This window comes from Tyto alba, unplaced genomic scaffold (assembly GCF_018691265.1).
Source record: "Tyto alba isolate M040663 unplaced genomic scaffold, T.alba_DEE_v4.0 Super-Scaffold_27, whole genome shotgun sequence".
NCBI lineage: Eukaryota > Metazoa > Chordata > Aves > Strigiformes > Tytonidae > Tyto > Tyto alba.
The window spans coordinates 8700705-8725316 of NW_024881301.1; the positions used below are offsets into that span (position 1 = coordinate 8700705).

At 35.7% G+C, this 24612-nt stretch overlaps 1 protein-coding gene across 1 annotated transcript in view; it reads left to right on the plus strand.

Annotated features, from left to right (window-relative positions):
* Positions 1 to 24612, plus strand: part of ROCK1 (Rho associated coiled-coil containing protein kinase 1) — a 90967-nt gene that overhangs the window by 40900 nt on the left and 25455 nt on the right. Inside the window, exons 7-23 of the mRNA XM_009971433.3 lie at positions 1574 to 1718; positions 2010 to 2148; positions 3364 to 3455; positions 3638 to 3797; positions 6849 to 6915; positions 11055 to 11143; positions 12737 to 12785; positions 13372 to 13507; positions 13903 to 13994; positions 14123 to 14369; positions 16595 to 16701; positions 17836 to 17986; positions 18869 to 19029; positions 19905 to 20089; positions 20750 to 20819; positions 22213 to 22307; positions 24121 to 24286. Of these exons, the coding sequence (XP_009969735.3) occupies positions 1574 to 1718; positions 2010 to 2148; positions 3364 to 3455; positions 3638 to 3797; positions 6849 to 6915; positions 11055 to 11143; positions 12737 to 12785; positions 13372 to 13507; positions 13903 to 13994; positions 14123 to 14369; positions 16595 to 16701; positions 17836 to 17986; positions 18869 to 19029; positions 19905 to 20089; positions 20750 to 20819; positions 22213 to 22307; positions 24121 to 24286 (2151 nt within the window). The remainder of the gene's footprint in view (positions 1 to 1573; positions 1719 to 2009; positions 2149 to 3363; positions 3456 to 3637; positions 3798 to 6848; positions 6916 to 11054; positions 11144 to 12736; positions 12786 to 13371; positions 13508 to 13902; positions 13995 to 14122; positions 14370 to 16594; positions 16702 to 17835; positions 17987 to 18868; positions 19030 to 19904; positions 20090 to 20749; positions 20820 to 22212; positions 22308 to 24120; positions 24287 to 24612) is intronic.

The following is a 24612-nucleotide window of genomic DNA, read 5'->3' on the forward strand; positions in this document are numbered from 1 at the left end:
AAGAAGTGAGATTATTTTAACATAGTGTGTCAGTAATGACAGAATCAAAACTGATGTACAAGTCACTGAAACCCAATTGTACTTGTTAGCCATATGCTGATGTAGCAGAAGGGCAAATCTGAAGGAAACAGATTAAAACTTCTAATAGAATTATTTTGTTAAAATTCATCCTGAGGTCACTAAAAAAAAAGTACGTTTCAACAGTATTTCACGTGCTGTGAAGCACTGTTGTCCCCTACACAAAACTCTGATTGGTTTGTGTCAGCCTGCACATGTACATGAGGAAAACTATCTGAAATCCATGGTACTTAATAGAGTCTGTGTAATATGTACATTCTTTTCTCAGCATATTCAGGAGCTTTGAATAAATCACTGTATTTGACCGCTTTGATATAAATAAAAGACACCAATGAAAATGAAGTGCATGTTACATGTACAAATTCAAGGAGTTGCCTCAAGTCACAAGCAATGCACTTAAGTGGAATAGCTGACACAAAATTTGGCTTTATTTTGATTTAATACAGATGTATTCTTGACTGATTGTGTTCTTAACAATGACGAATTTTGAAATATAGAAAAACATCATCCTAATGTTTAAGCTGAAAGTGCCAAAAAAGAAAAGAAAAAATATTACAGAACTTTGCTGTATATTAGCATTACCAAAGTAAACTTGTGTCAACATCACCTTGTCTCTTATGCTGCTCTAAACAAAGCTAGCTGAGTAGTCTTGAGCTTAGTCTTGGTTTCCTTCAGCCTTTTGAAAGCAAAGGGTTACTCTGTGTGAGAGAAACTGCTCAGCATAGGAGTTTAATTTAGGTACGTTCGGGATTTGCTGCATACACAACACTGGATTTATATTTGTTATATTTTTTTAGTTATATATTTCTATGCCAGTTTTTCTACTGATCCATTTCTAGGAATGGCATAGGATTATTTCAGAAGTTCCTGAATGGCACTGGAAGGGGGTGCCTGGTTTCAGCCTCAGCATTCTGGATGCCAGCTCCAGTGTGACTGATCTCTGTTCTGCCAGTCCTTTCTCAGGGGTGTGAGCAATGTCAAACGTTCTTCTCACCTGTTAATCTGTTTTGAAGTCTGTCTCCTTGGAGTTTCAAGGCACTGTCTATATTTAGTCTTCCTGGCATTAAGTATATTGGGTTGAAGGCTAAAAACTTGCACTTTAGCTGATCCTGTCATCCCAGTCCCTGATGTTGTCCCATTTATGCTAACAAAGGAACTTTCCCTGTTTATGGTACATCATGTCAGTATATGACACATTTATACTGGCATGAGCAGGAGAGGCTGTGCGGTGTTTACAGGGCCTAGATGCGATTCCAATTACTTCTTGGATATTAACTGAGGCTTTAAAAGTAACTTTTATTGACAACTCTGATGCTTTTTTCTGGATTTAGCAGTTTAGAATTTTAAATTGTTAAAATACCCTTTCAAAAAAGAATGTTCATTGATAACAGTTGATGTTAATCTGTTGATGTTGCTTAGGCTGCATAAACTCTTGGAAATGTCTTGCAATTTTGGATCTTATACTTGGGCCTGGCTGTTTTCCTCCTCTTTGTAGGAAGGTATGGTACGATGTGATACAGCTGTGGGAACACCAGATTATATATCTCCTGAAGTATTGAAGTCCCAGGGTGGTGATGGTTACTATGGGCGAGAATGCGACTGGTGGTCAGTGGGAGTCTTTTTGTATGAAATGCTTGTAGGTGAGTAGTAGGATAATCAGAACTGACTACATTACTTAACTAGACTCCATGTTAAAATCACGGTTGTTTTTAACTGTTTAATTTATAACTCTTCTGACATAAGCTGTGGTTTACTAATCCTGGTATTTACCAAGTATGTTTTAGAAGTATTCTGGCACAGTTCTCAAACATCTGTCCTTGCTTCTTGTTCACTTAGTTGCTTACATTGTTGCATATGTAATTCAAATATTATAAATCAAATGTACAGTACATTTGATCGGCTTTTTAATTTTTGCATTGCTGCTTTTTCAGGTGATACACCCTTTTATGCAGATTCTTTGGTTGGAACATACAGTAAGATTATGAACCATAAAAACTCCCTTACTTTCCCTGATGACAATGAGATTTCTAAAGAGGCAAAAAACCTTATCTGTGCCTTTTTAACTGATCGGTAAGATTTAAACTTTACTCAAAATGAAAGTAAGCCTTCATTAAGAGAGTTTCTTTTCATGTTGAAAGAACATCTATATACATATATATATATTTGTTTTGTGTGGGTTTCTAAAATGCTGAAGAGAAGTGAAACTCTTACTGTTTGGGCATGAATGCAGTATAATTCTATTCCCATTTAGAAGCTCCCATAGCTAGGTGTTTTTCTGATCTCTGAAAGCATTTCTGTTAGTTGAATGTTCTCCTTCATAGGAATTGGACTTTATTCTCTGAAATACAGCAATGTAAGAAACCGCTAGCCTCTTGCTTAAAGTACAGAAAGGCTGTTTTAACTTGTTAGTCAAGAATTTTTTTTAGAACCTCAGTCTGAATCTTTAAGTACTTTGTCTACTCTGAAGTATCATTTTGTCTAACCTGTAGCAGTAGGTACTAGCTGATGTTATTGCCAGCTAGACAGGCAGTAGCATCAGTTTCATCTTCTCCAGTCCCAGTATTGGGAAAGGAATCACCAATGGTTGCTGCTACTCATTGTGGTAGTAGCATGTATATGGGGGAAAGGGAAGTGCTGCTACTATGGTATGCCTACCTTATAGATTTGGTTTGCATATGAAGTAACAGCTACTGTTACTTTGGTCTGTGTTGGACGCGGGTGAGGGGCATGCAAAACAAGATTCCTTTTGGATGAAGCTGAAGCAAAAGATGTGTTTCAAGAGTGCCCCTAATGTACCTGCAGCTCTTAGCAGGCATTCAGCATCAGGGTAGAGTCAGCCCACAGGAAGCCTGTCTGAAATGTGGGTGATAGGTCTGTTTCACTTTGTGAGTAGCTCCATAATATAAACATAACCTTTGCTTGAGAACTTGTGTTATGAAGCAGGGGGTCTGTTGCATTTGCTGGGCTGTGTGCAATATGAACAGCATGAACCTCCTAGAAAAAAGTGGGTCCTAGCTGTTGCTTGGCAGCTGGCTGCCTAGCCAGTCCATGATGGTGGAAACAGTAGCAACAGGGCTTCTTACAGGCAAGACTTTAAATTGTTGTGAAATGTAGCTGCTGTGCTCCTTATAGATACCTTCATATGAAAACTTTGAGATATGTCTACTTCTTACCTTAGTTTGAGAGGTAATTTTTTGTCCTTGCTAGATTATGCCTTAAAATGAGTTTTTCCTTCAGACTAATTTATGTAATCTGCCATGTTGAACCAAAACACTCTTTTAACAGGGAAGTGAGGCTAGGACGAAATGGTGTAGAAGAAATTAAACGACACCTTTTCTTCAAAAATGATCAGTGGGCTTGGGAAACTCTCAGAGACAGTAAGTATAATGCTTTTCTCAGGGATGGTGATTTGGCTTACTTTATGTATTATGTTATTAAAAGGACTGCCATGTTTCTTTGAATTTAAAGTTTTATTTATACTGTATTGTACCAAGGAAAGCGATTTCTTAGTTACTTGAGTAATGTTATTATCATCATACTATTCTGCTTTTTTTTCTAGCTGTAGCACCAGTTGTGCCTGACTTAAGTAGTGACATTGACACTAGTAATTTTGATGATCTGGAAGAAGACAAAGGGGAGGAAGAAACATTTCCCATACCAAAAGCATTTGTGGGCAACCAGCTTCCCTTTGTAGGATTTACGTACTACAGCAACCGTCGGTATGTATGCAGAAACCAAGCTGACTCTTACCAACTAGTATTTAGATACAAGCCTATTCAGATTCTTATTAATGATTCAGAATCCTAAGAAATTACACTCTTGATACTTTGATGATAATAACCAGTACTGCTAGTCATCAGTACCTTAAGATATCACACTGAAATTGTGAATGTTATTCTGCAGAAGGTAAGCAAGAAAAATCCACTGTTGCTGCTTCTAGGCAGAGCTGCCTGCAGAATGCTGAATTGTATGTGTAGAATCATGAATCAGGGATATGAATGTCACTTTGTTTTACTGTGATTTACTGTTTCTGAGTTGTATATGAAGATTCCATACTTTACATCAGTGTTTTAGCATGTCATAAATTAAACCTTGACTTACTAGAAACAAAATATCTTCTACTTGCTCGTTATCTGCTTCATGTTTTTTTTTTTTATTTTCCAAAATACTCGTCTACTGTAGAGTGAGATTGTGATGTTTTACAGTGTCGTGGTTTGAGCTCGGTCAGCAGCTAAATGTCATGCAGCTGCTCACTCAACCTCCCCCGACTTGGGAATGAGGAGGGAATCGGAGGGGCAAAGGGAGACTTGTAGGTTGAGATAGTAACAGTAATAGAATAATACGGTGACAGTATAAATGGGTTGTGTACAATACGGTTGCTCACCACCCGCCTGCTCCCAGAAAACAATCCTGAACACAAAGGCGCCGCGGTGACACTTCTGGAAGTGAGAGCCCCTCCCGGCTCACTCCTGCCTTTATATAGTGAGCACAGTGTCACATGACATGGACTATCGGCCAATCCGGGCCCAGCCCTCCAGCTGTGCTCCCCCCGCCCCCGCACACAGGTGAGGGCACTGGGCCCTGGGGAGCCCCTGGGGTCTCAGGGGGCTGCAGCACTCCTCCCGCTGCCAGACCAACGGGAATGCTATGCCAGCCCCAACCAGGACATACAGTTTTCACTCTTGCTTAGAAGACTTTAAATTTAATCGGTTAAAATATTAATTTGTACTTTCAACAGTCGTTATTATTGTAGGCATTATGGATAGCTACAACTACATTCAAAAATATTTATAACTCTTTCTTACTTTGCAATCTGCTTTTAATTATGGTAGGTATCAGTCAGGCTTAAAATGGGCTAAAAGTTCTAGCAGACAATGTCAGATAAAGAATATTGGTTTTAATAACATTTCTGGATAGGAAAGCCTTAAAGGAAATAAATCTGGTTTTTGTCCTTGCATAGAAAAGGAACCACTTTTCCAAGCCTGTGGTGAAATTCTTTCCATCTCTTTGAAGTGTTGGATTTATTGTTGCTTACTACATAGTAAGGCATAGAAGGACTTGCAAGCTTTGTATACAGTTTGTGTGAATTCAACAGTTCAGGAATTTCACCTAACTGTTCTGATTTTAGTCTATAGTTTAAAAAGTCTTAATTTTTGCCTTGCAGGAAGATTTTGGAATATGTTATCAAGGACGTGAAGTAGCATACAGAAACTTATTAGTAACAGAATTTCTTTTCTCTTCCTTTTCCTTCTTGGGGGACAGTATCAGGCATTTAGAGAACTAAGAGGTTGTGTTTTGCTGTTGTTGAGGAACTCTGTTGCTAAATAATATCATAACTTTGTAGGCCTGCTAGAACTAAAGTGCTGTCCTAGAATTGAATTTTGTCCCATAATAGTCTGCTGGCATAACAGTCTTGAAAAGTCTGAAGCAACCATTTATACTTGCTAAACCTGTAATCCTAATTTTTATTCCCTTTTTGAATCGAAACTAGTTCAAACATGAATAGAATTGCACATTTAGAAAAAAGTTGCACATTGATCTCTCGCCCTCCTTCAGTTTCATCTTATTCATGCATGCTGGAGAGTCTAAAGAAACAGAAATATAGGAAAATTATGTGACTTCTGTCTTTAAAAGAAGTAGTACAGTCTTTTAGTATAGAATAATTTCTACAACTGTAATCTCATTGATTGTAAAGTAGGAAATGTGGTTGATTAGCATGCAACTTAACCCGTAACACAGATTTTGGAGTACTAGCAGAGAATACTTTGCAGCCCTTTGTGTGTTCTCTTCTGGATTCTGATGGAGCTGGTGCTGTGCCTGTTTAAATACCACAGTCTCACTGCTGAACAGCTCTCGTGTGCAAAATACAGTGGCTTCTTCTACTCAAGACAGCAAGCCCCTTTCTCTAGGAAACTGTTCCGTTTCCTCTTTGTTATCTGATTGTCTGAAAGCAGTCATGATGTTTAATTTGACCATGGTTTGGAGATGTCTTTGGTTTTATCATCCTTGATCATTTGGAGAGGTTTTTGTATATGTGAAAGGAAAAAGAGGATGTGTCCATCTTCCAAAGTTCACGTGTTGGAGAGGTTTTTTCTCATATAATCTGATGCGGTTAGAGATGCTTTACGTCTTTCTAGATCAGTTATCAGGCCAAGAATATCACATCAAATACCAAAGGAATTTGAAGATAGTAATTTGTATATTTACCTGACTTCTCAAAATCACGACAGAGAAGTTTGTGGTATTTTTAGAAAACACTTACGTAAAATAAGAACACTGGCTTCAGGGCAAACTTCTTGTGTGTGGAACTCTTAGTAACTTTGTTGGAAGTTACACAATCTCTGCAGAGTTCACTTGATTGCTGCTACTTGCTGCATAAGTGCCTGAGTAAATATTTATGGGATGGAAGCCAATGAGAGTGTTGTAACCATGGAAAGCAAAAGGGTTTTTTTAAATGGCTATTTAAAAAAAAAAAAAAAAAAAAAAAAAATTGGTTGTATTGGTATTTGGCAGAAATCCTTTTTTCTGGAAGTCTTCTACTGCAGCTTTCTACTTTACCCTTTATAATAAATGATACGAGTTTTTCAATTAAATGTGGTTAAATCTTGAAGTATAATAAATGCAGGGATGAAAAAAATCTGGTTATGTCGCTATTTGGTTATCCATATTTTAGAGTAAAAAATGTGGGGCTTATGTTTTGGGATGATTGTATTTTGTTTTTTACATAACCTTGCTTTTAAACAATTCTTTTAACTTTTAAAATGTTACAGGTATTTAGCTGTCTCTGCAGAAAATTCAAATGATAACAGAACAGGCTCCAGTGTGGACAAAAGTGTGGTATGTCTCACTGATTTTCAGCTTTGTTGGATCCTAGTAAAGAATCGATCGTGTATATGGGAATAAACTGTTTGAGTTCTAAATGTCTCAGATGATCTTAGTGCTTGGAATATGGGAAATCAATGCATAAATTCGAACTGTTTAGGATGGCCTGCCTATTAAAGTTATTGGAAAAACAGAATTTCAGTTTTTCATATAACATTGGTTTTCCTGAATTGGGATAAAATAGCTGAAAATGCATACTCTTTTTGTGGAACTGGATTACAAGTGTTTATATTTAGAAATATCAGAATGTTTGTGCAGTATTTTTTGAGTCCCTTATCGATCCCAGGTGAATGCAGTCTTTGTGTCAACCATGGAGTCTGGATATGAGTGTAATGGGAAGCTTTGGGGCTTTCCAGCAACCTGCCAGTTTAAGTCTGGAGCTGGACTTCTGTGAACTAAGTGGGAAGTGACAGATCATGTACCAAGCTTGGGTATTCTGCTCCTTCCCTTCCTTCTGTGGCCCACAGGCTGCTGGGAATTGGGGCATTGAGAATCTGAATTCATAGAGCAGTTTACCTAGCAAGAAACATTCTGGAATTTTCAGTTACTGCTTCCCAGGCTTCTTGGCAGTCATGTTTCCAAGAAGGTATGCTGAGGTGTTGGAAACAAGGCCTCTGGATTCTGTGTAAGTTCTGTTGTAAATTAATCTATTCCCTTAGAATGATTTAATATTTTACAAATTACATTCTTTCCAGAAGAAAATGCTGTCAAAAAGTTGATAATTGAAATAAATTTTCTTGGCTTTGACTATCATTTACTTTGTTAATATTTTGTTCTGAGATATTTTCCATTTAGAGTAGAGGTGAAGCAGATACCAATGTATCTTCCCTTTTCTCTTAAACTTGCAGTATAAAAACTTTGATACATGGTATTACCCAGAGAAAATTTCTAAAGGACAGGGGAACTGACTGTCTATATTATGGGGCTAACTGAATTTATTAAGTATTGAAGTGTCTTGATTTCTTTATGTATGTTGATGTGTTCCCAAAATTTAGTTTTCATCAAGCATTTGGCTCTTGATATGGTTAAACTAAAAACTGAGACAGACTTTCAAATATTTGCAGATACTTAAAGCTGTGTGCTGGCCTTTGGTTGACTTTGAAGAGAATTACTGAATGGATTTGCCATAGTTAGTGGGATACAGGCACCTGCATGTAGTTAAAGAATCCTCAAGTGTCCTGTCTGTATTGTCAGGTGTATTTGAATGTCTTGTGATTTTAACAGTTTTGGGAGGTGAAACTCTGGAAGGATATGAATGATACAGAGAGGTTTAAAGAAATATTAAGTCTCTACTACAAGGTATTTTTACCCCACAGTTTTCTCAGCTGTTTTTCTTTCATTACATGCTGCAATGAAAATGGTAATGTTGACACATGGTTAGCAAATGAATTAGTTCTAGAAATATAACACAAGGTGTTACCTGGTCTGTCTGCATTTTGGCATGGTACTGAGTGTCTTCTGGGAGGGACTGAGTGCCAAACATTTTAAAGAAATTAATTGTGTTTTTCAAGTCTGTAAAACATTCCAGAATTAGGCTATGAATTTGGACAAAAATGGAATTCAGTTTCCTTTAAGTGATTTTCAAACCTCTTTGAACATAAGATTATTTACATTGGTTTAGTGCTACTATAACTACCAGTAAACAGTTCAGGTAGTAAGAAAGAAGAGATTAACAGATTCTTTTGCACTGGGTCTTCAGTTTTCTTCACTGTTCAGGGTGCAGAACCAGATGCACTATACTGTGATGATTAAAAAAAAAAAAAAAAAAAACAAAAAAACACCATAAAAAAAAAAAAAAGTATGGCAGGTCCAGAAGGATGTTTCTTGGCTTCTCTATGGTAGGCAGGCTTTTCCATAGTCCTTTCCTCCCCGACCTCCTACTCAAAATGGAAACTGAGAACAAACTAAAATATAAAGGAATGCTTTTATACTGAGTTAATTGTAACTCAGGATTTTCTTAAGGTATTATTTAGTCTGTTGATATCAGATTGTGCAAAACTTCTCTGGAAGCCTATTGCCTTGTGCTGATATATTTAAACTGCTCAGCAAGCTTAGATAGGCCCCTTGGGATGTACAGCACTGTAAAAACATCCAGAAACAGAAAGAAGCAAGAGGACACAGCAGAGGTCCAAACTGGTAGAAGTCAGTACAGAAATGGACCACTTACCAGGTGTCTTTTTGTATCTGCTCCTTATCTATCACTTTTAGTTCCTCTATACAGCCTGCCTGGAACGGATATAAAATGAATAATGAAGAAATGGAAGAGCAATTATGTTGAAACTTCTTTATACCTTATTTTTGTGCATTTGCTGTGGTCCCTTTTTACTGAAGTGGGAGCTAGCCTTTAAATAGTCTTGCTTCTTGGTTTATTTCTCCATAGTTCATACCAAGGAGATAAATGCATTGTGTACTGGTCCTCCTTCCTTTTTCCTCAGAGTTTAGATTTAGAGGCCATCTCTGTGGTTTTTGACTACACCCATTGTCTCATCCATGTGGTGTTATGTTGTATGTCATACCAGTAATCGGTTTTCCAGAGCTGTTCTGTAAGTGCCAAGAAGACTATTTCTTCCAGTAGTCCCTTGCTCTCTCAAGCCTTTCTGATAAGCAGTGGCAAACACGTACAGTAGAGTGGTGAATATATAAAACACGTAGTTTCCAGTTAGTCCCCAGTCACCATGTCTGTGTTCCTCCTCTAAAAACTTCAGAGCACTTTAAGAACATGGAAGAAAGAAAAAGGAGAAAATGAGAAAGGATATCCAGTTCTTGAGGGCACTTGAGTGTTCTGTACTTTATTTCATACTACAATGGGAAGAAGAGATTGAAAGTAGGAAGTAAGAAAAATGCCTGCCTGGAAGTAGGCAAAAATAATCTCACCTATAATTTTCTCATTTAGTATGTATAAGGCATGCTACCATATGTCTTCAAACTGAAATCTTAGTTTAGGACTCCACAGAGGGCAGTCCTTGTTGAGACTGACTTACTGTTGCTATCAAGAAAGAATGGAGACAAGTGTGATTTGTCTCCTCTTCGTGATCTTAGTGAGCAATTCTCTAAGCATGTTTTGTGGGAAAAGGAAAAGGGGAAGAGGCAGACATAGGAGGAACTGTTCTGTTGCTGCTCTTCCTGGGATGATTGTGCAGAAGGAGCCAGGCAATTGTCAGGAGATTTTTGAAGTTAAAACAAGGAGCAAGAAAGCAAAGGAACAGAAACACTTGAATATGTTGTTTTGAATAGAGTCTAGATTAGGACTGTAATTCTTCTCTATGCAGTTTCAAGAGTGTTATGGGAAATGTGGGAAAGCTAAATAACGCTGAAATCCTGACAAAATGGGCAAAAAAGTTCAAAAGAGTGAGTCAGCATGGGCTTGACTTAATGAGCTTCCTCAGCTGACACCATCTTGTTGTTAATGAGGATTTTGATGTTGGAGTGAGATTATTGTGCCCAGATATCCAGTAGAGGTAGATATTTTGACACTACATGAAAAGAATTAATTTCTGAATTTATCTTGCTGGCAAACAGTACATGCTGAACAGCAATGTTCTGTATTAACATCGGAAGTTTGTTATTATTTTCAAACCTTAGTACAGTGCTAGCTGTAGCAATGATCTCTGACTAAATAAATGTTAAGAGCATCCTCACCCCATTGCTAATAACGGACAAGCCTGGTTTTGCTTCCTGAACTTGTTGAGAGTTTGAAGATGACTTGCAAAATAGATGTGGTGGTTCATGCTAGAAAAAGAAATTTTGAAACTAATTAAAATGCTTTCCTGTATTTTTGCAGTAATATTTTTAGTGTGATTCTAAAGATATTTAAAACAAAGAGGATTTGACGTAGCCCTGTGAATTTTGATGGAACTATTCAGAACCCTAAGATTTTTATGTGTGTGCAAATGACAAAACTGCGTAATATTAAAGTTGCTTCTTGCAATTTTCTAGAATTTCTTTTTAGGGGGATCACATTTTAATAAGCTAAAAATCTACTGTTTAACTGTAATTAAGCTGTGATACAACATAAGCAGCACTGAATATTCTGAAATACTTTGCGGTTTTTAAATTTAATGCATGTTCTTTCATGTATAAATATATATTTAAAGCTGGAAAATATGCAGAAGATGATCTATGAGTTGGAAGAACAACTACATAATGAAATGCAGTTGAAAGATGAAATGGAGCAGAAGTGCAGGTGAGACTTTGAACTTTAATTGTTTACGTAATTTAAATATATCTAACACTTAAATTCTGTATTACTTCTTTAGGGATTACCAGAATAACACTAAGAATGGTACTGTTGTTCTCCAAGGGAGTTCCAGGCACAGCTTTAAGTAATTGTAAAAAATATTTAAATGGTTTTCTTGAATACAGTATAAAGAAAATGTTTTGATTTCATTGGCACCCACGTAACACACTCTTTCTGAACATTTGAATGTTTGAGTTTACCCAATATCCCTGAATTTGGATGTTTTATTGGACTGAGATACACAATGATCATACTGATCTTTTTTAAAAAAATGTAAAATACTGTATATATATGGCATATATTGGATTATTAAAATTAACTGTCTGGTTTCTAAATACATGGTATTTGTTGGAAAACAACCTTCCTCTCTTCCCGGTGACTGATAGATAAGAACAAGTATTTACTTTCTAAAGCCTTGTTTCTACCATGTTGAAATAGCAGCTGCATGAAAATGTGCCTATTTCTTGCAGCTACGCTTATGAACAAAGGGTTGGAATTCTTCTTTTCTGATAATCAAGAAATTTTTACTCAATTCATGCAAACTAAATTCCCCTCCAGTTAGCTTCTCCTGAAGTCTTTTCCTGAAGACCCAGAAGTCAGGAGGCAACACTAGGTGTAGGATATAGGAGGAATTTAGGCTTGTGAATTAGGACCATAGTGTGTAGCTGTACAGGCTCCTTATGTGGGAACTGTTAGCCATAATGGTCTGGTGAGAATTTAGACTGTGTGACACTGTCACCTAAATGCAGCTTCAATGTTCACACGTTCTGATTGCTTTCCACAAGCAGGACACATGTTGCTTGAAAGATACCCAGTAACTGTCTGCCTGCAGTACTACTGAAGTTGTCAGAGCATGACAGGGTGTCTTCTGATCTGTGATACCATTTACTGCAGAGTTAGTAGATAGGATATATTGCTGTAACTGCACCTTATTATACCTGCCAGGTAACACAGGGTCTTTTTTGTTATCTCTTCGAAGAGGATAGTTAGCTACAAAAATCCAGTGCATGTGTCGATGTTATTGACAATTAACTGAGGTCTTACTATGCACTTAAGCTTGCTCACTCTGTAGTACTATGTTCTAATACATTACTTCAGCAGTGAGACTTTCAAATATTATTCAAATACGTTTTTCCACAGTAAGGAGCTGTCTACTGTTGAATTAATGAACCATTTTAGATATTTGTAAAGTTCACAACTACAGTAAGTTTTAGAAGTTCACTAGGGTATTCTAATTTTAAGAATACCTTGTTGGGTACATACACTGTTTTTACATTTGCAGATAAAGGGAGAAAATGTGGCACCTAAAGTTTTGCATATATAATCTGCAGCAAAGTTGATAAATACTTAATAATATATTTTACAAATTATTTACAATGATTGATTGTTTTCTTCAATTTCAAATGTTTGTTACAAAACAGCATTAGCCAAACTATAAATGTTCACTTTAGCAGTGGTCCCAAATTATTTCACTAGAAAAACACTATGTATAATGTATCCTTCTCAAATATTACTTAAATAATTTTTTTTTATTTTTAGATCTTCAAACATAAAGCTAGACAAGATAATAAAAGAACTGGATGAAGAGGTAATTTTTTTCCTCACTGAAGCCTTCTTAATTGAGTAAAGAATATGGATAGTACTTCAATGTTTTAAGATATTTCTTCTGTGACTAAAAAAATTGTTCTGAGTTTAAATCTGAGATCAAACCATCACATTTTAATACTTTGCATTGGGAGATACATTTTTATTTGTACACATTTTCAAAAACGTTTTCCTTCTGCAAGTCACACTGAATTCTCTTTCCTCTGCTAAATGTTTTGTGTACTCTTGCTCATTTTGAGTGCTTGCTTGCAATTTTTCTGGAGTTGATCAAAATCAGTTACACTAAAAATTCATGTACAGATGATTTGCTATTGAGTCCTTATGTTGTCTCTTAATAATAATTTCAATAGTTACATATAATGACGTTAATGATAACTTTCCTAGTAATTTCATAAATTTGTCATGTAGATGTTTAAAAAGCCATGTTTTCTGAAAATGTTTTCAAGGAAGGCAGAAACTCATTCACTGGAAATGATACATCCATTTCCTTGATGAATCAGTTGCAGAGATACTGGTTTAGAGATCATTCTTAAAATGTAAATAGAAAATACCAATGCTTTTAATTTTAGGGAAATCAGAGAAAGAACTTGGAATCAACAGTGTCTCAGATTGAGAAGGAAAAGATGGTATTGCAACATAAGATAAATGACTACCAAAGAAAAATTGAGCAAGAGAATGAAAAAAGACGGAATGTAGAAAATGAAGGTATGCCATGTTGTTCAGACCTTGACACTGATGAGGTGTATAATGTGTTTTGGGGAGTAATTTACTACTTGAGCATCTTAAGTGCTATGCAACTTTAAAGGGATCTTGTCAAAAATGGACACAAAATTTGAGTTTTTTATTTGAGCACAAGATTTTTGTCTTATTTTCAACTTCTATTCTCTGCAGTGTGCATTGTTGTTCTCCAAGCACAGAATTTGACCGAAAAATGTATACACAAAACAGAAAAGACCTATAATATGCCAAGGATTTATTTGAGTGTGTTTGTGTCAAAAAACAAAACAAAACAAAACAAAAAGACCACCAAACAAAAAAACAAAACCCAAAAACTAAGCTTTTTTTTAATCTGATATATTAATGGTGCTATTTCTCTTCAGTGTCCACGCTAAAAGATCAGATGGAAGACTTGAAAAAAATCAGCCAGCATTCACAAATTACAAATGAGAAGATAACACAATTACAAAAACAAGTATGTTGCTTCTTTTCATTGTCTTCATTATTTCTTAGATTTGAGAAGCAGTATTGAGCATTCAGATATAACAAAACTGTTCCAAATAATTTTTATATTTTAGATGCTTGTCTGTTTTATTTTAACAGCTAGAAGAAGCAAATGATTTGCTGAGGACAGAATCTGATACAGCAGCAAGACTGAGAAAGGGCAACACAGAAATGAGCAAGTCATTAAGTCAGGTAGAATCACTGAATAGAGAACTCCAAGAAAGGTGTAGAGTTCTAGAAAGCACAAAACTGCAGGTGGAGAAAGATTATTACCAACTGCAAGCAGCTCTGGAGTCGGAACGAAGAGACAGAAGTCATGGATCTGAAATGATTGGAGAACTACAGGGTAATAATTCTGTATTTTGACTTTAATGGAGAATGGTTATCACAGCTTTTTTGGTAGAGTACAAAAGGGAGGAAAGTCAACCTCCCAACAGAGTGTGACGTAGAACAGTTTCTGAAGATTGGATCTTGCTTCCTGACTATGTCTGAGCGGCTCTTGGGAGAGAGAGTATCAAAATCAGAGTGGGAAACACTGATTGTAAGTCTGTGGGGCTGCCCTCACTAAAAGTCTGAGTCAAGTAGTACAAAAATATGAAAAGCTGATACAGTGCTAGAGAAGACACAATGCTGTCCTGCTGCCTTGGTGCAGTAACCAATTTAATGTACTGTGCACTTTCTCTTCTTTCATTTGTGGAGAAAACTATTTTGTTGTTAAATTGCATTTGTTTTCTTTATGATGCTTCTACATTAAAAGCAAGGTGAAGGGCATAGAAAGGGACGTAGATCTGGAATCCCTTTTTTCAGGATGCTTGGAACTTTTTGCCATTTGTATTTCCAATTCTCCATACTAGAAGATATTGTATAGATACATTAGTTCATGACTATGCCTATGCTAATGGATTCTGTCTTTTAACTTGTCATTTTAAACCGTCTTATCTGTAGCGCTGAAAATCATTTTCCATAAGGCACAATCTTTTGTTGACTTTTGGATGGTTTTGGTTTTGTTTTTTTTTTAAGTAAACTTTGCTAGCACAAAGAAGGAACTAGCAAGAATCAAGTTACCTGTTTACTGGTGCTTCAAATAGAGTAAATCAGTTTCAGCTGAATGTAAAGTTCCTCTGAAATGACAATGTAGTTTGATCCAGTCTGGTGTTAACTGCAAGCAGGAGGTACAAATGAGAAGACTATTTTGTGCACTTCAAAATGTGGTTTTGACCACATCCAACTCAGCAGCCTTCAGGAAAAGGTTCTTTTTCTGAAATGTGTTAGGGTTAAGGTGCTTTGCTGGTATATATTCAAATAGCTTTATGTAATTCAAATACTCATACAGCTGTTTTTAAAAACACCTTTAAAATGAATGAGGAAAGCATAAGAGTGAAGATGACTTTGTTCTCCAATCTCACAGTTTCTTACATATTGCCAGGACGTTTCTTTGTACTTAATTTTAAGTGAAGTGGAATGTACTGTAGACAGCTGTATTTGAATTGATAATTATAGTTTTGTATACTGTATTTAAGGTATAAAGTGTAATATAGAGTAATCAAAGATATTTTTTTAATGTATTTATTTTAAAGGAGCTAATGCAAATTCTGCAGTCTAGAGATATATACTACTATTTCAGTGCTTATATATATAAATGTATATACATATATATGCAAACTACTGCTTTGGCATATGCATATGCACACACTACAAGTACTACTACTACGGCTTTGGGGGAGACCTTATTGTGGGCTTTCAGTACTAAAAGGGGGCTTATCAGAAAGACGAAGAGAGACTTTTTACCAGGGCCTGTAATGACAGGACAAGGTGCAGTGGTTTTAAACTGAAAGAGTAGATTTACATTAAGATATTAGAAGAAATTTTTCAGAATGAGTGTGGTGAGACACTGGAAGAGGTTGCCCAGAGCAGCTGTGGCTGCCCCCTCCCTGGAAGAGTTCAAGGCCAGGTTGGATGGAGCTTTGAGCAACCTGGTCTGATGGAAGGTGTCCCTGCCCATGGCAGGGGGGTTGGAAGTAGATGGTCTTTAAGGTCCCTTCCAACCCAAACCATTCTGTGATTCTACTTAGTATTTAGTATAAACTTCTGATGTCACACAGGGTCTTGTGGTAGATGCTGTGGGGGACGGCCAGTAGTTCTCCATCCATGGTAGAACACCTGAGTCAGTTAGGTGAATCCCTGTTGTATTAGTATTTGTAGATCTCTTTGAGACTGACTTTCTGTGTAATGTGCCTTATCTACATACTAGTGTAGTTAACATCAGAGAAGGTGCTTGTCTCATAGCACAACAAAACTTGTATTAGTGGAAGAAATTTTGTGTATTAGATACTGGAAGTGATGGAAGGCAGGTACCAAGTGTTGCATGTGATTGTTTTTTTGTGAATTGTTACTAATGGCATGCATAGAGTGGCTAAAAAGATCAGTTTCCTTTACAACATACAGCCTTTGCATGTCTGAAAAATTTGAAGGTGTAAATATTTTAGGGGCACAGAAATCAGTAAAGGTTGAAAAGCTTATTGATAGAAGTGGAGTAACTAATATTGAATGATACTTGATTTCTTATGGCAGTTCGGATTACAACTTTACAAGAAGAAGTGAAAAACATTAAAAACAATCTCGAAAGAGTGGAAGCAGAAAGAAAACAAGCACAGGATATGCTTAATCATTCAGAAAAGGTATGGTAAAACAATGTTGAAGCAAATGTTCTTTGTCAGCTTTTGACTATATTTTCGAATAGTATTGATATTGCTAAGTCCTGTGTTCTTGCTTTAAATCAGTCTTGTGTTAATATGATTAACTAGACAGTGCTAATTTACAATTTCATCAGTATGGTATGTCTCACAAGCCCTCAGGTAGTTCTTACTTGTAGCTTTGGATGTAAAACTCATGTTTGTCATTCACTGTCATTCATTCAAGGATCCAACCCTTCTGCCAGTAGCAAGTAATTTTTGTTCTGTCTGCCTAACTATTGCTGCAGAGACTTGCCTCCTGAAAATCGATGAATTGGACTTTTTAAACCCCTGAAATTTAAATTTGTGCTTTTACTGGATTTTAATTTGAGTAGATGAGTTCCAGACCTTTTGATCAACTTTGGAGCTGAACTGTGTCAATATTTTTCCTTCCTCCTGTCCTAAACAATGGTAGCAACGTGTTCCCCTAACATCTCTGATCCCCAGCCCAAGATGGAGAAGAAAGTAAAGAACAGTGAAAGGAAATCTTGCACTCTTTTTCCACACAGGTTACATAGTTAGCTTTCTGTTTTAAGGTCAGGTAAAGACTTTCTGTGCTGTGTGGTCTATCCACATAAACCAGAAACATGACTACCTATGAGGGAAGGTGCAAGCAGTTACCGTTCTCACTTGGTGTTAGGTTGAAGCAGGGATCCAAAGGCAAGTCTCTGTGCCTCAAAGCTTATCTCCAGTGCTTGTTTTATGAGTTCCGGTTAATGGATGGCAGTCCCAACAATGAAATAACAGAATTACATCCGGGTAACAATAATTCAAATTCCTCTGTGCTCTAGTATTGTTGGTGCATTAGCTGTATTCCAATTTAGGTGACTATGAATCACTCAAACTGAGAAGTTTCCATTATCTTACAAAATTATAGACTACTGAAAAAAGTTAATGAAGTTTTCTCCTGAGCACTGACTACAGTTTTTGTCTGTTACCATTCTTTATTAAGTGTGGAAAATAATGTCGATAATTTCTTCATAACAAAAAGTTAACACTAAAAAGGGGAAGAAAGGAAATGTGGTTCCCTCAGATATTACAGAAATATAGAAATCTGGTAACTTTTTTCCTTATCTTTAGGAAAAGAATAATTTAGAGATAGATTTGAACTACAAACTGAAATCATTACAAGACCGGTTAGAACAGGAAGTAAATGAACACAAAGTGACTAAAGCTCGGTTAACTGACAAACATCAGTCAATAGAGGAGGCAAGATCAGTTGCAATGTGTGGTAAGTGTTTCTTGCAAGTTTCAGGTAAATACATAATAAAAGGTATTTTGATCATGATATCTTAAAACACATCATCTTATAATGTACTCTCATACAAGTGTTTAATCCCGTGTATAAAGAAAACGCATATCATAATCTTAAAACATGAAAACTACACAGTTTAAATTATTTTCTCTGGCATAGTACTTGTACCATGTTGTTTCTTAACATTTCCAATATCTCACTGCATTTGCAATTCAGAACCTTCCATGGCTTCTGAAATGCTATTGAATCTTGAAATTCTGGCTAATGCTAAACAGAGATGAAAAGAGATGCATTATCAAGACAAATATCTTGGAGCATTCATTCCTGTGTAACTGCATTAAAAATACCTGTGTTTTATTAGGTTTGTCTGAAGTGGTGAAGTTTCTTTTATAGATATATATCCGTGAATCAAGGATGTGTCTTGATATCTTACATGAATACATCAAACTTTCTTCATAAAGATCATTGGTACCTACTTTAACTTTTCAGAGTGCTAGCACAGATGGTAGCATTTATTTTTTCACTCTACTATCCATTCATGGAAATGAAATTTTGTCTTATTTTGTAATGATTACTTAAAGAATCTGCATTTTTTATTTCTTTCACTATTTATCTTTCAGTTGTCATAACATTCCAGTGCTTTGAATTCAAACTGGAATTGTATTTCTTTTTTAGTGTTTTTTGTAATGCTGCCAGGAGGTTTTTACTTGGTAGTCAGTCTAAAGAGCAGAAGAGCTTAAATAGCTGAATAAAAGGGTCTGAACGATATTAGGGTATTTTAAGACTCTGTTTACAGAAGCATTCTTGCGGATGCTAAATATCCATTTTTGTTGCTTTTCTTTCCTTAATCTTGTTTAGAAATGGAAAAAAAAGTGAAGGAAGAAAGGGCAGCAAGAGAAAAGGCAGAAAATCTAATAGTTCAAGCTGAGAAACAGTGTTCCATGCTGGACTTTGACCTGAAGCAATCTCAGCAGAAATTGGAACACCTTCTTGAGCAAAAGGAGAGACTGGAAGATGAAGTAAGTGAAGTGTTCATCACTAAGAATTTTCTATGTGAATAAGAAATTATAGTTCCACCTCAAAATAGAAAATTAAATTCACTTACACTGAGTTCCTTGTATAATACACCTCTCAGTAGAACTGAAGGCAGTTGTTGACCTAAATAGAGTTAGGTAATTTTTGCTTGTATCTTAGGTCTTCGATACCTTACATATTTGACCCCTCAATTTAGTGTAATGCAATTTTTGTTTCCTATTTTTAAAGGAAAAACTTGCTTGTAAATTTCACTGTGTAGTCCGGTTGGTTTGGATGGTTTGCAGTTTTGAGTTCACATTCTCCAGAAAAGCATTTGCTCAAGGAAATGCAGCTAGAGTATTGAGTGTGAAAACTTGATACTAAGAATAATAGTTTCATCCTTACTTTTTCTGTACAGACCACTGGGAATGAAGGTTGTAACACCTTTCTTAGGGGTCACAACTTGTCTAAATTAGTTTTTATATAGTTGGTAGGCTGCATTTTTTTTCTACAGTGAGAAGTTTTTAAGGTCTGAAATCCACAGAGAAGTTCGCAGGACCATTCAGCGGACAATTTGGCTTTCTTCCATTGTTGTCTTTAAGATAAGATAAAACACATTTGGAACTTTGAAATAAGCTAAGTATTGGGCAAGCTTTATCATCATGCAGTGTCATATCAGTATGTTTTGTAAGGGCAGCAGCTTTCTGTAAGATTATTGCACTGAAGTTTTTGGAGACTTAGGAGTATTTTTACATATTGTACAATGTGTAGCATCTAGGTGATGTTGTCTGACATAAAATAATCCATATATGAAACTCTTTCAACCATGTGCAATTGTTTATTCAGCAAACACTCCTAAATTGAAATACTTCTCATTCAGGTAAAGAATCTAACACTTCAGCTAGAACAAGAGACAAATAAGCGAGTAACAGCACAAAATGAATTGAAGGTGCAAGCTTTTGAAGCAGATAACTTGAAGGGATCTGAGAAGCAGCTGAAACAGGAAATAAATACATTGTTGGAAGCAAAGAGATTACTGGAATTTGAGTTGGCTCAACTTGCTAAGTAAGTAAAAAACTGAAGTAAAATGGAAAAAATTGCTTAATTATACGTGTACTGTTTTGCCTGTTCCTATTAGTAAAAAAAATTCTCTGGTACATAGGCATTTTTTCCGAAACTAAAATAATATTTTTAGCTGCATATCACAATTTCTGTATGTAGCCTTTAGAGTTGGAATATTTTTGCTATGAGCTATGATGCAGAACAATTCTTAGCTCATTATTCTATGTCAAGGCATATGTATACGCCACTTATGAGTGACTTCATGGATTGACTGTGATACTACTTACTAAATCATGTGGGACTTTTAGTTTTACTACATAGGAGTCAATAACTTTTTTTTCCCCCTTTAACTACCTACTTCTATTTATTAAGATGACTGAAGACATTTTTCATTAATTAGGCTTCTATCATATCTTCCTTTGGTGGACCTAAGTTTACTCCATTTAGAGTACTGATTGCCTTCTAAATTACATACTGAAACAATCTTTCAGTGTAGAATAAAGAAGCAATTAAGTCACAATTTTAGGATACAGCAAACTTGGTCTTTGTGAAATAATATGTATGCAGATGTAAGATCTTCATAGGATGTTCTGGTTAGAAATAGTCTTTGTCATTTGTTAGTAGCTGAGTTTTTATGTGTTTTCCTTTTTTTTTTCTTCAAAGACAGTACAGAGGAAATGAAGGTCAAATGCGTGAGCTTCAGGATCAGCTTGAAGCTGAGCAGTATTTTTCGGTAAGACTTGCAAAGAATTGTGACATGAAATCATTGAACAGTGAATAGTTTGACATATTAAAATTTTTTAAATGTAAATAACAACCTGTTATAAAACAGCAATTCACAAAATCCTGCTTGAAATGCAAACAATAAACAAAAGATTAGAGAACATTATATAGTCTGTCTAGTATGTTGCTTTGGAGTTGTTTGTCAAATCTTATACATTACATTGAGTAACTCTTGTTTGAAATATTCATCAGAGTAACTCCTATCTTTATCTTGAGGTTGGAAAACAGATATTTTTGACATAATTGCAAACTTGTCAAAGAGTTCAAAATCTCCATACTTACTGGAATATATTCCATGATATTGATCTGCCATAAGTATATTTAAGAACCATAGATCCAGTAGCATTCTGCGTTTATTCCTCATCCTTCTGAAAAGATACCTTCTCTGCACCTGAGTCCCTGAAGAGCCTTATTCAGTAATCCAGGTAGCCAATATACTTATTTCATAGGTTTAGTTTGATCTGTTTCATTTTTATGAAGAGAAACAATAGCATAAGATATATCTATAAAGCCTGAACTTCATATACATTTTTGACTATGGACAGTTTCATTTCACTTTGGGAAGTACTTTTAAAATTTGGTTCTTCCTTGGAGGGGCAATAAAATTTTTGTGTTTACTAAATTCCATATGATTGTAATTTCATTATGCATTGCAGATTTTTGTGCATTTCTCCATAACTGCTAATAAGAAGATCGAGAGTATTGTTTCATTCTCGGTTTTCTTTTTTTCACTAGCATGTAGCTTAAATGAGACATTTGTAATTCAGTCTGAATATTTTTCCGAAGTACTTTACTGTAGAAGATTAAATTTTAACTTTCAGAATTACTAGTGGTGTTAATAACAACATAGTAATTAAGAACAGAAGTTATTTGAATAAATCAGGCCTTTGAATCAGTTAAGATGAAGTCAGTCTGTACACAAAAAGGTTGCTATCTAGGGAAAAGATACATGAATAGAAAAAGAATACAACAGGTGGAAACATAGGATAGTATTAGGCTTGACTAACATTTTCAGGCAGTGATGCTACAAGATGCAATTTTGTCCTATTGTATGCAAAAGACCTGTTCAGCTGTGTGCTAGTGCCTTCTTTCCTTTGTGTCAGCAGGTGTGTGTGACTGTAGGAAACCAGACTTAGAAAATGGAAAACTGATCTGAAATTGAAAGCTTCCTTACAGAAGGGAAACTGGAAAGGAGCATCTTAGGCAGGAAGGAGGAAATTCCATTAAAGATAGTACTGCCATGTGTTGGGCTTTGACAGATTCAAACCAACCAGTATCAAAACAATAAAGAATTTCAGTATGGAATTTGAATAATCATTCTTTTTTTGTACTTTCTTCTGCAGACACTTTACAAAACTCAGGTTAAGGAGCTGAAAGAAGAAATTGATGAAAAGAATAAAGAAACTCAAAGGAAAATGCAGGAATTGCAAAACGAAAAGTATGTCCATTGTGTTTCTCAAATGACACAGGTGTTTCCATAATAGCATGGTCTCACTCATGACAATTTTGAATCAGATTTAAAATGTTTAATTACTTCAGAAAAAGACAGGTCTCAAGTGTTCCATATGGCAAATATAGGATGTTACCTATGCTGACTGACAAACCCAAATATGGTTATTCATATTTGCTTTGGGCTTTTTGTAATGTCTGAAGGAAGAATGGTGGCTTCTCAGAATTCAGGAAGATGCAAAATGTTGAAAAAACATTCCCATTTGCGGTAATCATCTTGCTTGTGTAACAGCTTTTTTGTTTGATTATATTATCCTGATAATTACTTGGTATATTTCTAGAGCAAATAAAATAATTTGAGAAAAAGATAATGAAGATGCTTTAAAATGTAAGCGTAGTATAATTCTGATTACAGCAAAACCAATTAATCCAACAATGATTAATTGTGATGCACTATTTTCTAAGTCAGCAAATAAGGAAAGAAGATTTTTTTTAGGCTCATTTTTCCAATTTATTAATTAATGTAATATATATTTATCCTGAATAAAGAGACTGTAGCCTTATGCATGAAGCAGAGCTTCTCTTCTAAAGTCTGAGTCTCTTGTTCTACTTCAGCACTGCAAAACAATCTAGAGGGAGGTAATATACAGAGTTGATGATGCATTTGAGTGGTCTAAGAAATTAAGAAAGGAAAGATATTTTGCTAAAAAGTATGATGTAGGGTAAAATATCCATCTATGTGAAATTGTTCAGGAGTAGCATCCAACTTAAAAAGAAGAAAAGGGAGGTGAAGGTAGGAGAGACTTCCTGTGTTCCTCATGTGTTTTTTTTTCTTCTTCTTATTCTATTCCCTCACTGTTCTCCATAATCTTTTATGTTCATAAACATTTTTCACCTGCATACAACTGGGAATTGTGACAAACTCTGATTATGCTTCAACAGTTACCTTTTTACAGTAGAGGCCTCTGTCTACTACTGATGGATCAAACCAGTGGACTCCATAGCAATACGTATTTCATTGCATAAATCTCTTTTTATTTTGCAGTTCAGGAAGGGCATCTGTCCTGAGCCCATATTGCAGTAACAGATTGCCACTTCTATCTCAGCAAGCTGTGAGCTGTGTCACATGTTGCTGGGTGCATCTGACTTGTGGGTGCTAGACTGGCTTTATGTGGGTTTCTTTGCAGGCAAATATATAGGATCTCTGCCTGTACTCCAGGCAAGAAAGTCTGTCTTGTATGCTGAACTCATTAGAAGTTCTGTATACGTTAATGAGATACTGCACCTAAGTTAATGCCCACTGCCTCTCAAGCTGTAGATAGAATTTTCAAGCCTTTCTGTAGAAGGTTACGTAGACACAGAACCACTGTATGTTTTCAGAAACTTTATGCAATTTTCTTTATTGTTCGAACAGTCTTGGGCACACATCTTCATAAGCAGTAATCTTGTGTGAAGAGGTAGCTAATACTAATAGGGTTAAGGATCTTTTGATGGACCACACTATACATGCAATTTAATTTTATCTTTTATTCCTCAAAGGGAGGAGAATTTGACACCTTGTTTCCTAAGGGTTGGTGTTTCATGGATGATTGAAATTTTGGTTGAATTGTAGTAACTTTGCTGCTGCAGCTTCTGTGGACCATCAGATGATACAAGTGTACAGAGTGTGGTTTTGTAAATATTGTTTTTCTTAAACTGAGATAATGACAGTTAGCTGAGTGGTATCATTTGGGATTGTTAGTCTTTCTGAAAATTTTGAATGTTTTGCATAGGAGAACAAAATCTTAATGTCCTTTTTACAGAGAAACGCTCACTACCCAGTTGGATTTAGCTGAAACAAAAGCTGAGTCAGAACGGTTGGCACGAGCACTCCTTGAGGAACAGTATTTTGAACTGAGTCAGGAAAGCAAAAAAGCAGCATCCAGACACAGGCAAGAAATGACTGATAAGGACAGCATCATAAGAAGGGTAAATTATTCTGCTGTAATTAATACCCATATGTATCTTCCAGCTAGAAACAGAAATTTATGTTTTTATTTTAATTTATAAAGTTTTTTTGTGATTATAAGTGATAACTATTTAAGTATCTAAGCTTTGGACTCAGTTGGAACCTTAAATATTTAAATCCCATCATGTGAACTCCCAAAGAAATGTAGACTTAATCAATCTGACATGAATCCAGAATGAAAATCAAGTGACTGTCTATAATTAAGTTATTAAGCATTTTGAAATTAGTTCTTGTCATTGCCCAATGTATTATTTACATCTTGTACATTTGTGGAGCTTTGTATTAG